Here is a 16,151-nt window from a genome sequence, read left to right as displayed (position 1 = left end):
ATTGTGATAAAGGTCAATGGTAAGGTACATCCAGTCTAACTGATTAATTACTTTCAATATCTTTTAATAGTCAAACTGAATACACTGTTTACAGTTGATCTCACCTGATTTTGCTGAGATTCAACTGTGATTAATATTGACTAATCAATTAAGTCATGTGATGTAAATCAATGCCCCTCACAGACACACACACACACACACACACACACACACACACACACACACACACACACACACACACACACACACACACACACACACACACTGTGGTTTCAGCTTCCAAATATGGCGATTTATGACAATAATGTGTCACACGCTGCTCCATATTGATCTGGCATCTAGTAGAAACAACACTGTGTCAGTGTGTGGTGCAGATGTAGCAGTTGTCCCACTGAACAGGGCAGTCTTAGCTCCTGAAACAACCTCAGGCGCAGGGTTGCCCCTAATGCTCTTCAACTTACTCACTTTACCTAATCATATAGCTTGCCTGTTCTAAGAAAAAGCTGAGTGGCTGATACCCCATTTTTTGAGTTTCTGTGCCACTCCTGTTCTCACTATCTGATCTTTTTAGCCCTTTGTCCCTTCAGTCTTTCCTTTAACACCCAATATCCTCTCTGACTTGACGGCCTGCCCTACAGCACTTGATGAAAGTAACAGTCATTTTTCCCCTCAATGGGAGGTGACAAATGGGGAAAAAGTAGAAAGATTTAACTACGCTATTAATATCATCCATAGCTTTCCACTGTCATTAATCTACTATATTTTACTCAGATGTTTCCCCAAGCGTTTCTGTAGTCAAGATGAAAAGGGATCTAAAGTATTTAGACCATATGCTGCGAGAAATCTCCTTTGAATCCAAAACAACTGAACTTCATTTGGGCAGGATGGCTGACTGCCACATTATGGAACGCTACATTTCAGTGTGTAGCACAGTGGGAAAATAAATGTTGGCCATTCAGTTTACAAAGTTCTGATATAAAGACCATTTTTGTGTTTCATCTGCTTAAAAAGAGACTTTCCAACTTAAGAAGGTAAGATGAAAATTAGCCGGACTGCTTACATCTTCCTTCAAAGACCTATCAGTAAAACCATCACGTACGCTAATCTGCTATGCATACATTTATCCTCTCCCACATGAGTGGAATAAAATGTAGCAATTGTCTGGAAACTAAATTAATCAGGCTTAAAGACAGCAATAAAGTAAAAGAATCATTTTCCTCCTAATGCACCACCATTGATCGTCTGGGGCTGTGGTTAACAAGGTAGCCATCACTCATGGAAACATTATGCTAGCTCATTAGAATTACCTTTGTTTTTGTGCTTATTTGATGCTACACCTTAAAGAACATGAGCTGCACCTCCAAGGCAGCTTGACAGGCAAACTACTTTAAACCATTATTAGTAGCTTAACACTGAGAATACTTTGTACAAAAATGCCCTTGGGATATATAGTGTCTTCTCACTGTAGAGAGGGATTTTGTAAGCCCATGGAGCAGATGCAAAACAGTGTCTAGGATAAAAATCACTGACCTGTAAGCAGCCGCAGAACAATCTCTTGACATTTATAACAATAAGTTTGAAAACCCCATAAAGAAATGCATGCTACTCCTATCCACAGTATGCCGGGTAGTGTCAGTGATAAGATATGGGATGTGTAACACTGAATGCAGTCCACAGAATACGGTTTTAACAGATTAGTCACCTACTCACAGCAATACTGTAATAAGCAGTCTCATGCAAATCAAGGGGATGTTAAACCTGCTTTGATAGGATTGTAAACTATTATCCAAATCTGTCTCTCTTACTTGAAGAATGTAGCTACTTAAACACACTCACATAGGTTGATTTGAGCATACAGTGCTGCACTCTCTAAGTACAGTGTAGCTTGCATGGTTAGGACCCAAGAGACATAATTTGTTTTAATGGCCACTGTGTATAATAGGGAGACCACCAGCCCAACCTTTGGAGGTATCACTGTGCTGTAGATACTCACACAGGAGACATCAATGAGAGGCAAAGTTCCTCCCGAGATAACTAAAGGAAAAGCACTTGCTGGCTACATTTCAGACAAGGAAAGGCAAGAGCATACACTGTGATTGATTGAATTCTTATGATTTATGTAATTCTGCAGAAACTGGATGTGCAATTTTGCCCCTACTGCACACACACTACTTTTTCTCACCTTCAAAACATGCCTCAAGTTCTTAAAACCAGGCCAAACCATTATTTATTTACACTTTGTTTACTCCGCTTCATGTTAAAGATTTCATGTTAAAATTAAATAAGTATTTTTCTTACACGTGATACCTGGCTAGAGCTAGAAATAATCAAATTAATAGTAAAGGGTAAACTTCAGAAAAATGGGGAAAAAGCATTACAAATGCAAAGTCGTGCTTGCATTACCTCATTGATATCAACTGTTTCAGTTATGTTTGACAGTCACTGGCTCATTCACATCCATGTGACTATCAGCTGACTAGTAACAGCCAATCATATTGGTGCAGATATGAAGCATGGCCATCATTATAACCTGACCACTTCTCACTTTTACTATTACCCATGTGCTGCTGTAGCTCATTCACTGCCCCAACTTCCTAATGTACTACATTGTTTGGTGTTGTTGTTTGAACTGTTTTTTTAAGGAGGGGATTAGCTATCCCAGCAGAGTTGTTGCTCCTTGAATTCCTTAAAAGCTTCCTCAAAAGAGCAGAGCCTTTTCCGCCAAATCTAACGGCATAATCATTTGCTATAAATAATCATTTCTCTGACTGAATTAGTCATGTATAAAAATCTGAGTGTTTCGTATGCATCTATATTATGTAAGTTTCTGTTGCCCTAATCCTGTACTAATTGTGAAGCATTTCCATAATCTTTGTGGTATCTGTGGAGCCTTATTTAGATCTTATGAATGATAGATTTATTATTTCTGCTCTGTTTCAGTCTGTTAACGTTTTCGTGATGATTCATACGATTTTTACAATAGTGTTTTTTAAACGTTTCAGTATTATTTTGGTTCACATAAGCATCACCCTGCAACAGGACTGCGTTAGCTCAGGAGCCTAACCTGACAACGTGACATCTTACTGAAACAAGATTATACCAAACAACAACTCGCCCAGCACAGACCTGTTCTCCTCATCGCAAGTGAACACAGACCTGAAGAACCCAGACACATCAAACAGACCAAATTCAATGAGCACACAGAGTGTTGACAATGATGTCAGTGTTCAGATTCCCCCTTATTTAACATAGTGACACTTAATAAGAGTCTCAGTGCCGACACTCTCAGTGCAGAATGTGCCCATGTGGCAGCTGGTGAGTCTCTGCCTGCTGACACATAAGCTTGTCAAATGTCAGTGAGAGAGCCTCTGTATTGACAGTCTTTCTATCCCCATGGCACACACACAACTACCGTGTGTGTAAATGTGCCATCCACTTAGCATCAAAATACACCGGTTACCACCAGACTACACGCACAAAAACACAACTTCACTTTCAGGCCATAAACTGCACTGAACCTAACTCAACCATACATTTTATGAACTATTTGTTTCCATTTTTTTGTCTCTACCTCTTAACCTTTGTGTCGTCCTCCCGGGTCAAATTAACCCCGTCTGTTTTGACTGTTCCTTCTTTCCTTCCTTCCGTCTGTCCTTCCTCCCTCCCTCCTTCCTTCCTTCCTTCCTTCCTTTCCTTCCTCCCTTCCTTCTTTCCTCCCTCCCTCCTTTTCTCTTTCTTTCCTCCTGCCTACCTTCCTTATTTCCTCTGTCCTTCTTTCCTTCCTTCCTCCCTTCCTCTTTTCCTTTCTCCCTCCCTCCTATCTTCCTTCCTTCTTTCCTCCATCCATCCTTCCTTTCTCCCTTCCTTCTTTCCTTTCCTCGCTTCCTTCCTCCCTTCTTTACTTCCTTCCTTCCCTCCTTTCCTTCTTTCTTCCTCCCTTCCATCCTTCCTCCCTCCTTTCCTTCCTTCTTCCTCTCTTCCATCATTCCTTCCTTCCTTCCTTCCTTCCTTCCTTCCTTCCTTCCTTCCTTCCTTCCTTCCTTCCTTCCTTCCTTCCTTCCATCCTTGCTTCCTTCCTCCATTGTTCCATCTTTCCTTCCTTCCTTGACTCGAGGACAACAGGAAGGTTAATGTTAATGTTTCAGTCATATTTCAACCATGTTTCATTTCCTAAAACCAAAAGATAGCTCTGCATGATGGGGCCATCTCGTACCAGGGCCAGGTGGCTAATTCCCATTTAACCCCCCCCCTTCCAAATACAATTTCAGACTGAAATGAACCAACCTCTCTTGTAGGTATGTGGGCTATTCTAGAAGGTATCTGAGCTGCAATAAACTAACAACATCCTACTGGTCTGAGATAGAGTGACCTAAAGCAGGAGAGTAAATTCTGCCCTGACCCATCTTGGTTTCATCCTGGCACCCCTTTGCCCTTGACACCCAACCAGAGATGCCCCCTAACAGCACTAGCTTTCTTTTTCTCCTTCTCTTTTGTTCATTCTGCTCTATCTCTACCCTCTATATCCTTACACACATGTGTGTACACACACAGACACACACACACCTACACCTGTTAATCCTCCTGTTTGTGCTTTTTTTGTTAATCATTCATCTTGCACAAAATTATTTAAAAAACACTATATATTTATATGTGTCCAGCACCACTCAAACCCATTTTCATTACTTAAAAAACTTAAAATTACTTGCATGCACTTTCCTTGGTTCTTAATTTTCATAAAACTGGGTGAAAATGGACGTGGCTGTGTTCAATAAATGTTTGCGGTCGTGATGATTATGTGAAGGCCAAGTGAAGTCCTAACTAACTGAGCAGGGCACAAACAAAAAAAGGCTAAATGCAATATTTGTGAGAGGAATACATCATCTTTAGGCGGAGATGGGGCAGGCTTCAGTAATGGCCAATCATTTCGGCTTTCCTCATCCCCATTACAAGCAACAGACCATTTCATAATGGGCTGGGAGGGGAGTCGAGGCCAACTTCTCTAAAGAGAAAAGTGTTCTTGGGAGGTGTGGAGTTCCAAAGCACAAACATTAAATACAACCTCCTCTATATGTTTTTAGGCCTGATGATGCCCCTTCTTTATGTTTAATATCTGTTGTCATGTTTTAATTGTGGATCATAAATAGCCACCGCATTATGCTATTACAGCTCACAGTATTCTAAGGTTGCATGGTTGTACCTGCTGTAAGTCACAGTGTTTGTTAAATGAAAAATATTGAAATCTAAAGAAACCGAAACAAAGAAAGGAGAAACCCTGAACGCTCAGCTTTTGACTGTATTTTAGAAGCTTTTTGAAACCAATACCTGTGGTTTAATTTATTGTAATCTATTTTATCTAGATTTTTAGTCTAGCTTAATTTAACCTTAACTGAGCGAGGCACGTGCTTTTGTCCAGCTCAGCACGTTCAAGCCCAAAGCTCCACCCCGCTGTGATGTGACATTGTTTATATCAAACAGTCCCTGCTGCGCTCAGACACAAAGTTGAGCAGCTCACCGTTGACTTGTTTATTCAAAGTTTATTATTATTATTATTATTATTATTATTATTAATAAATGTGTTGCATGTCCAAATTGCACCACATTCGGTGCTGTCTTTGGGTCCCCAGCAATAGATTCAATGAGTTAAGTTGATGAGATGAACAGTTGTTGGAGACACGAAGGACACACATATAGTTTAACAGAGATTCTTTCCTCTATAGTTAGATTATTATAACTTTTAAATCTATTTTGTAGTATTTTTTCTTGTCTTTTTTTGTTTCATGGTCTACACTAGTTCTGTCTTATTATTGTCTTATCAGTCATCTGTGAAACATCTTGAACTGCACTAACCTGTATGAAAGATCCAACACAAATAAAGTTTGACTGATTGATGACATTGATTCACTCAATTGGTCTCTACATCTTAATAGACAAAGGTTTCCTGAATACACAAAAGGTAATCCCAGTTAAATATATTGGCGTTTCACACTCTTGGACACTGTAATTGCCCTCTGGAGAGTAACAGAAAGAAAGGTAGAATCCAAAAGGCATCCCTGGCAGGATTTCTAATCAATACATCAATCATGGCCTTTTACTCAGAGGAGCCTCTCTGGGGATAAGTGGATACTGATCTCAATTATATTGTTATATTTTCAGACAGGTGATGCTCTGGGTTTCTATACACTTACTGTCCTTTCAATTTACCACAAAAATTCATTCTGGACTTACTTTCTGAAGAGAGAGATATTAAACATTGACAACAATCCCGGTCGGCCAAGAGGAAGCCGGGATATTTTACCTTTTGAACACAGAGCAGGGCTGTCATTGTATGTGAAGGTTGCACTGACCATACTGCGTAAAATAACTAAAATGAAAAATATTAGTTATCCAAAGTGACAACTTACATGACCTCCTTAGTACAGTGATTGAAACCCATTAATAGTTAATATAATTGATAGGCTTACAGACAATAATAGATGCTCCCTTGAACTTAAATAAATAACCAGTGTATTTATGATTACATGATATGATGCCGCTGCATTTACATAGATGTGCACATAAACATGGATTATGTGGCTCCAGACACCAAGATTACCATTCACATTCAGTAGAATATAAGCAGTTTGTGGCTTTTAATTCTGCCTTTCCTGTGTTCAATTTCTGTCCATTTATAACATTAATTAAGTAAAGCACCACTCACCTGCAGATAGTGACACGTCCGCGATGAAGGCTTGTGGTCTGTGTGCATCATGGTTTTCTCTAGGTTGAGCGATGACTTCCTATAGGCCTCTTTAGCCTGGCTGACTGTCAGTGTTGACCAGGAGCTCCTCTTCATGTATTTGCCCTCAGGCGCCATGGCCATGCTCTCACAGGCTGAGCACTTGACATCATTGTTACTCTTAGACGTCTTGAGTGACAGGTCTCCAAAGTGGTGGCTGTGCATGGAATCTGGGTAGCAGTGACTGACATGTTCCCCGTGGTGCCGGGACATGACACTGGGTGTGCGGTAGGTGCTGTCACTATCAAGGTTGTCATCGGAGCTCCACCAGCCGCCAGAGCGGTGCTTGCGTTCTTTGCTCTTGCTCCTCTTGCTACCATGTTTGGTGGAGTGGTGGCCATGATGATGGTAACTCCCTGCTCCTACAATATCGCCTTTTGTGCCATTCATCTTGGATGATCCCTCCAGGGAGTGGGACTTTGTGAAGAGCTTCTGGACAGAATGAACAAGGTGTCTGATGCGGCCAGGACTCTCGCTACGTTGCTCAGTGGTGGTGGAGGTGCGCTGGTACTGTAATGTGTGGAAGCCATCGCGGTGTAGTGGCAGTTGCTTCTCAAACTGGTCTAATAGGTTAGCAGGAAGGCGGTTGCTCTTGGTGCCGGCGTGGTGGGAAGAGGCGGCCGCCGCGGCTGCAGCAGCTGCGACGGCTGGAGAGGTGGCAGAGGCTGTGATGGCAGCGCAGTCATCCCTTGTGACTGAGTCATAATACTGAGAGCTGTAGTGCATTCTGGGAAAGGTGCTGCTTGAGATGTGTTCAGACGCAGCAGCTGGGGGCATCATGACAGGGGACATCATCATGCAGTCAGAGTGGATGGAGCTGCGTGGGGAGTAGCGGTGGTGGAAGTCCATGGGGCAGCTCTCTGTGGGGCTGAGCAGGTAGGACGTGTGGCGGGAGTCAGGGCCATGGTGAGCGTGAATGTCATGGACGTGGGGGTCGTAGTCCAAGCCATGGGGTAAAGGGATCTGGTGCTGGGAACGGCTGCCCGATAAGCCCTTCATGTTCCTGGCCGGAGGGAGGCGTCTGCCTTCATTGAACTTTCGAGACGGGGACCAAGGTGAAAACTTCTGGTCTGTTTCAGAGGAAAGGAATAAAAGAAAGAAATAAACAAGAAAAGAGCAAGTTAGAGAAAGAATTGTTCAGAACAACCTTGACATCGCTATTGTGGTCTCATTATAACAAGAAAATGACAGTTATAATACTCCCATGGGATACCCTTGCATTCATCCTATGCTCTGAATTATAAGAAATCTCTTTATCTCAGACACACTAACATGTTATGCAAATATATGTAAATATTTAATCCCCCCACAATATAAACCAAGGGGCCTGAAATACAAGTGAACACTCTTGCAAAGGAGAGACCATGTTAAGTATTACATTTTGCAATACACATGAAAGTATAATGATCTAAGCATGACATTTCTTAATTACAGAGCTATGAAGTTATCCAAGGACATTAACCTCCCTAATGAAATGTGAGTTAACCCACGTTGTAAAAAAGATTTACTACTGAGACACCAATGGCCATTAATGATTAGTGGTATTACTATTTAACAAATGAATAGATTGCCTTTAGTTTAGATAGTAACGAAAAGGAGCAACCAGAAATTGCAAACATACATTAACATAGATGTGGCACCTGGAGCCTGAAAACACTGTGGGAACCAGCTCTGTTAGACCTTTTCTAATCATTAGTTACTACCTTTTTAAAAGAAAAGCCCCAGTTTGCTTGAGTTCATCAAGTGTACTTGTCAAGAAGACCAGCTTCCTAAACTTGCATACCCCACAGCAATGTTATAATCTTGAAGAGAGCCTATTCCCTCAACAAATTGAGGTAACTCCCCTGGAATCAGTAATAAAAAGTATTATTTATGAAGCCCTGTGGTGGTGAAGCAGTTGTTATTTGCTGTTTGCCCAATAATTTGGGAATACCTGTTTACATCACTAGGCGGTGATCACAAAGAGCAACACATCTTGTAGGCTACTACTTGAAAGAGACTTTTAGATGAGAACATTTAGTAGCTTCTATATGAGGAGTTAAAAGTTCAGCATAACCTTTTCAATCCTTTTGCCCCACCAGCCTGTGGGACGTGGTTCATGGTGAATGTTACTCAGTCTCACAATTTTCATTAATTTTTTTTATATTAGAAAAGAAGATGTAAAAAAAATCATTCTTATTTATAGGCAATTCAATTCCATCCCTTTCACTTGTCATGATGTTCGTGTCATTTCTGACTGTAAACATTGAGAGTAAAAAGCTTTGATTTAGCTTGTTAATACTAATACTATGGGTACTTTAATCTGAGGAAAATTAACATCAAACACTTTCAATTATAAAAATTGAAGTAAAATGTCCAACACCTGTCTCAGATTTTCATTTCCAAACTGACTGAAATTAGCTCTGCAAATCTGTGTGACATTAACCAGAGAAAATAAAACCCTCTTTTGACTTCATTAACATATTCTTAAGAATTGAGAGGAAAGAGATATTCAATCTGATGGGGGGGGAAAAGGCTTCATTTCAAAATTATTAATTCATATTCAATTTTTCATAGTTCTTTTTCTAAATTAAAGTATATTGGAATGATGTGGAAATTATGTTTGACTGTATGTAAATAATCTAAATAATCATTTTGCCAACAAATGAGTAGCTCCTTATTTAAATCCTAACTTGATGCCACAGTTGTCAGTTTGCACAGTAATCCAGTTTAAATGAATCAATTATGTCCCAACCCAACCATTAATTTGGGATTTACCAATATTAATCATTGTTTTTCATCTCTTCTCACTGACCTATCAAGGAGACTCTCCAACAAAATGAGCAGCATTGTTAAAATAATCAGTCATCACGCTTAGCCTGCTGCATAACAATTACAGCCTACATCTTACCAGTATGAGATAAAAGCTGCAAGGTAAACAGGAAAACAATACTGAAGCGCCCTGTGTGTCTGCCATTCCCTTGTAATTAATTACTTTAAGTTCTCTGCAGCAGGAAACCCCAGTCTGGAACAGTGCACATCGTCTTACATAACATTTGGGATTTCTGATCTCACACACCATTTCAAAGGAGCCAGAAATAAAATGCACAGTTGTCATGGCAACCACTGCTGAAAACCTAGGAACTGTAATAGGATTTTCAAGGTTGTTTGGGGTGGATCCCTGTCTTTAAAAAAAGGGAAAAAAGGCACATACACTACATAATATGATACAGATGCTTGAGCTTGATTTGCCATAAAGGCTACTGTGCTTGGTGTATCATCATACACATTGCTGCATTTTGTCCAAATAAATGATGAATGTAGACAATCAAACAACCAAGACCTGACTGCAATTTTGATTAGCACCGTAATCAAGTCTCAGTTTAAATATCTTTCAGTGGGATACCCTAACCTCCATTTGAAATAAATGCAGGTTGAGCGATAAAACACTCTCCAATCACTAACCCTTAAAAATTAAAGATTTGTGCAATTGGTTGCGCTTTACCAACAGCTTTCTTCAGCTTTCATCACTGAGGGGATGTAATTATTGTTTTCATTTAATTTATTTCCTTGCCTTGCTTCACATTTCAGTATAACCACAGGAGAAAACAATAATACCCACTATTATATCTAGTCAAGGGTGTAATCAGACATATGTGATTAGTTTTCACATTTTATTCCTGTATTTTAGCAGAAGTTTTATATTTTGAGTTAATGTTAAAACTCAGCACGTGTGGCACTGCAAAGCTTGAGTATAATGATCACTGATTAGTGAATACAGTACCATCCTTCTGCGGTTTTCACTTTAGCTCATTTTTATCATTATAGCTCTGTGTTGTCTCCCTGAGTCCCTCATCACTATCTCTCAAATTCACCGCAATGAAGTAGAAGACATGGACCGGTTGCTAAGGCAACAAAATGTGTCAAATTAAAGCTAACAATAGTAATGAATGCTTGCGTGTGTGTACATACACATGCAGTTCTCTGTTATGTACAGTTTAATATGGGCTATTCCTGAGCAGTGATGAGGTCACTAGTCAGTGTGCTTGTAATTCTGATGATTTACAGTACAGTGAGACATTGTAGATACCAGCTTTAAACTCTGGCTGTCAAATTGAAGGTCTAAATTCATAATTCCTGTCTTCTACCCATTTTTTTCTCTCACCACTTGTGTTTTTACCACTGTCAAAATATAAAGGTTCTGGCAGTACAACATATTACTGGGTCCAAGGTAGCTTGGAATTGGTTGCTCAATAACTCTTGAGAGTATTATTGGCTAAACATCATAAATGTAGCAAAGCCCAGAGATCAACATAAACATGTGTACCATCTAATGTAATCTAATACAGGATAGTTGTAACATATACTCATATCATTCTCTTTGTGAAAGATTCATAAGGTGATGAAGCATTTTGAATCCACAGCTTCAGGATTTAGCTTGCATTATATCATACAGATGTTCATGTTTATAGTGTCAGTCCCCTGTTTATACCAGTTGGAATCAGACATATTTTAATAATCGTGTACAGTATGGCTACATGGCAACATGAATATTATGAAATACAAAATACAAGTTTTCAGAATACAAAACATCTGTCTGCTCCCACAGACTGGCATATCACTGTCAGCCTGATATGCAGTTTCTTTCTACAATCACCCCAGGATTCTCATTACATAAATTCTCTCGAGGTGGTTTGATTACTCCATAATCAGCTGTGTATAGAGTAATCTTTCAACCCAGATTGGTCTCTCCAGCTATCAACCAATTAATTTCAAGGTGAGTCAATTTGACATAAATCATTTTCTAGACAGAGAGACAGAAGGAAGAAAATAAACCACCAGGAAGGTGCTAAAATGTTTTTTTAAACCAGTCATTTGGCAGAAGTAGATTATGGCTACAGTGTAATTATGTCTGATTACTTTAGCATTACTCCTCCGTAGCTTCCCAGATAGAGCCAATCCCAGCTAGTATGTAAATTTGTTATCTTATACTGTATCGTCATTGCATATTCTTGGCATTGTTAGATTTAAAGTCATCGCATGCAGGTACAGTATTAGAATCTTTCAGTTAACAATCCAAAAAATAATCTGTGGTTAGGTTGTGGTGTTATACTGGATCAGTGTGGCACCATGTGTTTGTGTTTTACACGCTCAGTACAATGGGTAAAACGAATTAAGCACAGCAGGGAGCAAACACATCCAAAAAAAACCCGTAGGCACAAACATAACAAGAGATCCACACACTCCTCTGATAGCCCCTAACAAATTCAGAGCAATATTTCCACATTTTATTCAAGACTTGACAAATTGATTGGTCATTTTTGCCTGGGAAGTGTAAACAAAAATATGCACTGTGAAATTGTGAGTACAAACTTAATATTCATGTGAAGCCACTAAAAAATACATTGAACTGTACTGTACTTTGTCTCATGAAGCTCTGACAGTGACACCTGCCACCTATCCACAGTGGGAGTACGAAGGTGGTGCAGTCAAGTTAAAGGGACTGCATATCACATAGCAACTTTGTCTAGTCTGCCAACACAAACACACACTGACCGTCTGCCCGAGGAGGCTCGTGTCATCCAATATTTGCAACAGACTGTTCTGTAACTTGTACTAATACATAGTGGCCGCTGCACTGCTCTCTGTGTGTGGGGGAGGTGACATCAAAACAGGGGATGCCCGCAGGCTCAACAAGCTGGTAAAAAAAAAACCTAGTTGTGTCATAGGGCTGAGTCTGGATACCCAGACAGGCAGCAGAGGGAAGGATGAGTTCCTGAGCTCTGTCTTGGACAACCAACCACCCACTCTCCCTACGATGAGCTGATGCAACTGTGGAGCACCTTTAGCCTCTAGCTCTTCAGCCTGAGGTGATCCACGGACTGTTTCAAGTGCATATTTGAACTTTCATCTGGCCTCACTCTGATTCTACAACAGCTAGGCTTTAGGAAGGTGCTGAAGCCTTGTCGCTTTCAAAACATGACCTAACCTGAACTGGACTAGTCTGCACATCTGCCCTGCTTAGTATAATCTTAGCTGTATTCTTCACTCAACCAGCTCATTTTTTACATGTTTTCTCTATGCAGCCAGTCATTTTGAACATTTCTTCACTGAGCAGCACCTGCTCCTTCTTCATTAAGACCACTAAGGTGCCCTTGAGCAACCACTTAACCTCCACCTGCTCAGTATCCAACAGATTGTTGGACTTGGCAGCTTTCATGTGTTAGTACGTGAATGCAAAGCAGGGCATTTCTTTGGTCTGTTTTTGCTTGGATGAATATAGGTTTAAAAGCTAATAATGCATATTTGGACATCTGTGTGCACATGTGCACCTACTTATAGTATAATCTGATTAATTTACTTGTGGCATGAGAGGGAAGCCATAGGCAAAGAGAAGAGGGCATGTGGAGGGGGATTGATAGATTTTAGCAGGGAGAGAATTAAGCTACTGAAAGGCTTTGGAGAAAAGCAAGCAAGCTTGTTTCCATTGTAAGGGTGAAGGGAACATTTCAGAAGATTACATTTACAGTTGAGAAGATTAAAGGCAGCCATAGTAAGTTCTTATAGTGTAGGAAAATACACCTTTTTATTCAGGTGGACATCAATGGAAAGTCATGATTCATTTAAATTTTTCTTAAACTAGACTATAGGTTCTAAAAATGCAAATACTCTCTTTTGGTGATTTAAGAGCTCACATTGCAAGTACATGAAACATTGATGAGAGCTTTCCTGTATCACAGCTTATGCAACAGCTATTGTGGTGCATGATCAACAGGCTATTTCCTCTCTACCTTAAATGTGCATCTGTCAGCACCTGATGCAGCCTGTAAATACTTTTTTTTCTTTCTTTCTTTCTTTCTTTCTTTCTTTCTTTCTTTCTTTCTTTCTTTCTTTCTTTCTTTCTTTCTTTCTTTCTTTCTTTCTTTCTTTCTTTCTTTCTTCTACTTCCTGACAAAGATTAGGCCCAGTGCGGAAGAGGAAAAAGAGAGAGGGGAAAGCCTCTGTGCTTGCTCTGCTCTCTGGGGCCAGTGTGCTTCTGGCTGTGAAGTTAAATCGCTGCCGCTATGCCACAGTCTGCTCCTGGCCAGCATTTCCCAAGATGGTTGCATAACTTGGAATAAATGAGGCCTTCCTCCTCCACACCAATACACAGCTAGCTGATGCCACAGGGAAGAACAGAGCAACAGGCAGCCAAGCTGAAGATCATGAATCACACTGTCGAAAAATAATATCCATGAGATAATTTTTCGATCACCGTTGAGCAAAAACATCCGTTCTTAATCAATGATTGTTACTCACCTGGATTGATCTTTAACCCTGACCTGTAAGTCTAAATCAAACACTGACTTCAAGTGTTAAATGAGGAAAAAACACCATCCATCTGAAACACTATCATGATTCCCATGTGAGCATAAACAAGCTGGGAACTGATATGAACTTCATTTATCAACCTCAATCAGAAGTTTGAGTATGGTGGTGGTTATTTTCTGTCTTCAGCCTCTGTATTGTTCATACTGATGAGGTCAGTATGCTTCAAACAAAGTTCTTGTGGGGTCACTGAAGTGCATACCACTGCACTTTTCTATCTAACATTTAAAAGTTAAAATATAACGTTTCTGACAATCTGAAAAGCTTTTGCCTCACCATGAATGATAGGCCTTTTGCCCTGCCTTTGAGTGTGGCTGTGCAGACAAACTATAAACACTTTTGCCTTCGCATTTGGTTGGATGTCACACAGACTAGTTCTGTTAAATCTTAAATTTGTATCATGTGTATGAGTAGAAATGTAGGGAACTAATTCTGCAGTTTAGAGCTGGCAATAATTTGATTTATATATAGGAAATAGCATCAGAGAGAAGTAAATTGTATATTTGCAGGCATTAAATAGCTAAAGCTTCTTCATGTTAATAAAGCTGTTAACTAGCAGCTCTGCAGAGACAACAGTTCTTAATAGTAATGTGTTATTGTTCATGCACACAGGGACAACATTGAGCATTATATAAGTGGAAAGAGTGTTAGACCTTGCAACTGAGACAAAATCATATTCAATTGGATGTAGCTTTGCAGCAGAAGCTGCATTTCACCTTTTGATTTCCACCCACTCCCTCCCACTGCTGCTGCTCTCTCCAAGTCAGGCAGACACTTGCTGATGTTGTAGTGATGCCACACACCCTGGGCACAGCTTCCGTCTCTTCTCTACGCCCTTTAGCGGAAGAAAATGCCAAATAGAGATCTTGTAGTCCATTCCTGCTCACTGTGCAGAAGCCTGTAAAGCCTCCCACACGACTTTGATTTAACACAAAAGATTGTTCAATATGGAGCTGAATCAAACCCATCCCCCAGAGTGTATGTGTATTTCTGCATGCATGTACAGATCTTAATACATATTGTACATGCAACCTGTTAACAATAAAGGGGAGTTTATTGCACAACTTTCAAAGGAACGGAAAAAGCTCAGATCTAATCTATTCATTACAATATCATGATCTTAGGTCAGATCCACTGACAAATTTCCCCTTTCAGTCTTTGAGTACCACTTTAAATCTAACCAGGTATGACATAGCAAGCCAACTCTATGGGAAGACCAGAAATGACCATCTCACATGGTTGGCATCCATCCCATATCAACTTGAATGTATTTTGGATGCAGCATTACATAAAGTGCTTCCATTTGACATCTTCTCAGATGTTAGTGCTATGAGAGTAATTCAAACTCTGTGTGTACACTAGAATTGAGTGTTTTCTTCCAACCAGAGACAGTTAAATCCTTAACTACAAACACTGAAAAATAATTACAGGTTATTGAGATCAAAGCATCCTCCATATTTAATATTTGTATGTTTGACTATTGCCTTAAGGGACACATGTACCTATTTAAAGCATTTGTATAGCTCTGACTTTTGGCATCGCCATTCAAATAAAGCAATTTTAGTGGCAAGCTTACTGAGAGATGCAAGATAGCCAAGAAGAACATCTCCAGATGGTATATGTCATCAAGTAATTGCACTCATGTCAAGAAAAGACTACAACCTCTACTGTTGTGCAGATCCAACCGTTCGTCATTTTTTGTTCCTCGTCTAAATCTTCTTCGGCTTGTAAATGTATTCAGCCATGTAGCTCATTAAGATTTCCATGTTGTCTATATTTACTGCAGGTGATGTGTCATAGAAAGCGTTCATTTTAATGGCCTATTTGTTACACACGCTCTTTTTTGCAAGACTTCCAGGTAACAGTAAAAGCCTAGTACTTTGAGGACAAAGATGGATGGTGCAAATTGAAAAATGTTTTTCTTCTTTCCTCGCTGCCAACATGTTCTGTCACGGTTCTGGAGAGGGTTTCCACGTGTGGGAATTCAGAGGTGCACCACTCTCTTAATTAGGCTGTTTAGTCATGTACC

The 16,151-nt window shown here is 40.0% G+C and overlaps 1 protein-coding gene across 2 annotated transcripts in view; it reads right to left on the bottom strand.

Annotated features, from left to right (window-relative positions):
- dlgap2b (discs, large (Drosophila) homolog-associated protein 2b) overlaps nucleotides 1–7,837 on the bottom strand; it is a 44,485-nt gene extending 36,648 nt beyond the window's left edge. The window contains exon 1 of one of the 2 annotated variants that reach the window (XM_062436735.1): nucleotides 6,698–7,837. In XM_062436735.1, the coding sequence (XP_062292719.1) occupies nucleotides 6,698–7,774 (1,077 nt within the window). In that variant the 5' untranslated portion in view covers nucleotides 7,775–7,837. The remainder of the gene's footprint in view (nucleotides 1–6,697) is intronic. The other variant, XM_062436734.1, reaches the window with a different exon arrangement.
- Between the last annotated feature and the right edge of the window lie 8,314 nt (nucleotides 7,838–16,151).

Source organism: Scomber scombrus, chromosome 17 (assembly GCF_963691925.1).
Source record: "Scomber scombrus chromosome 17, fScoSco1.1, whole genome shotgun sequence".
NCBI classification, from domain to species: Eukaryota; Metazoa; Chordata; class Actinopteri; order Scombriformes; family Scombridae; genus Scomber; species Scomber scombrus.
Note: the sequence above shows the minus strand (reverse complement) of the source record. Positions and strands in the feature narration are given on the sequence as shown.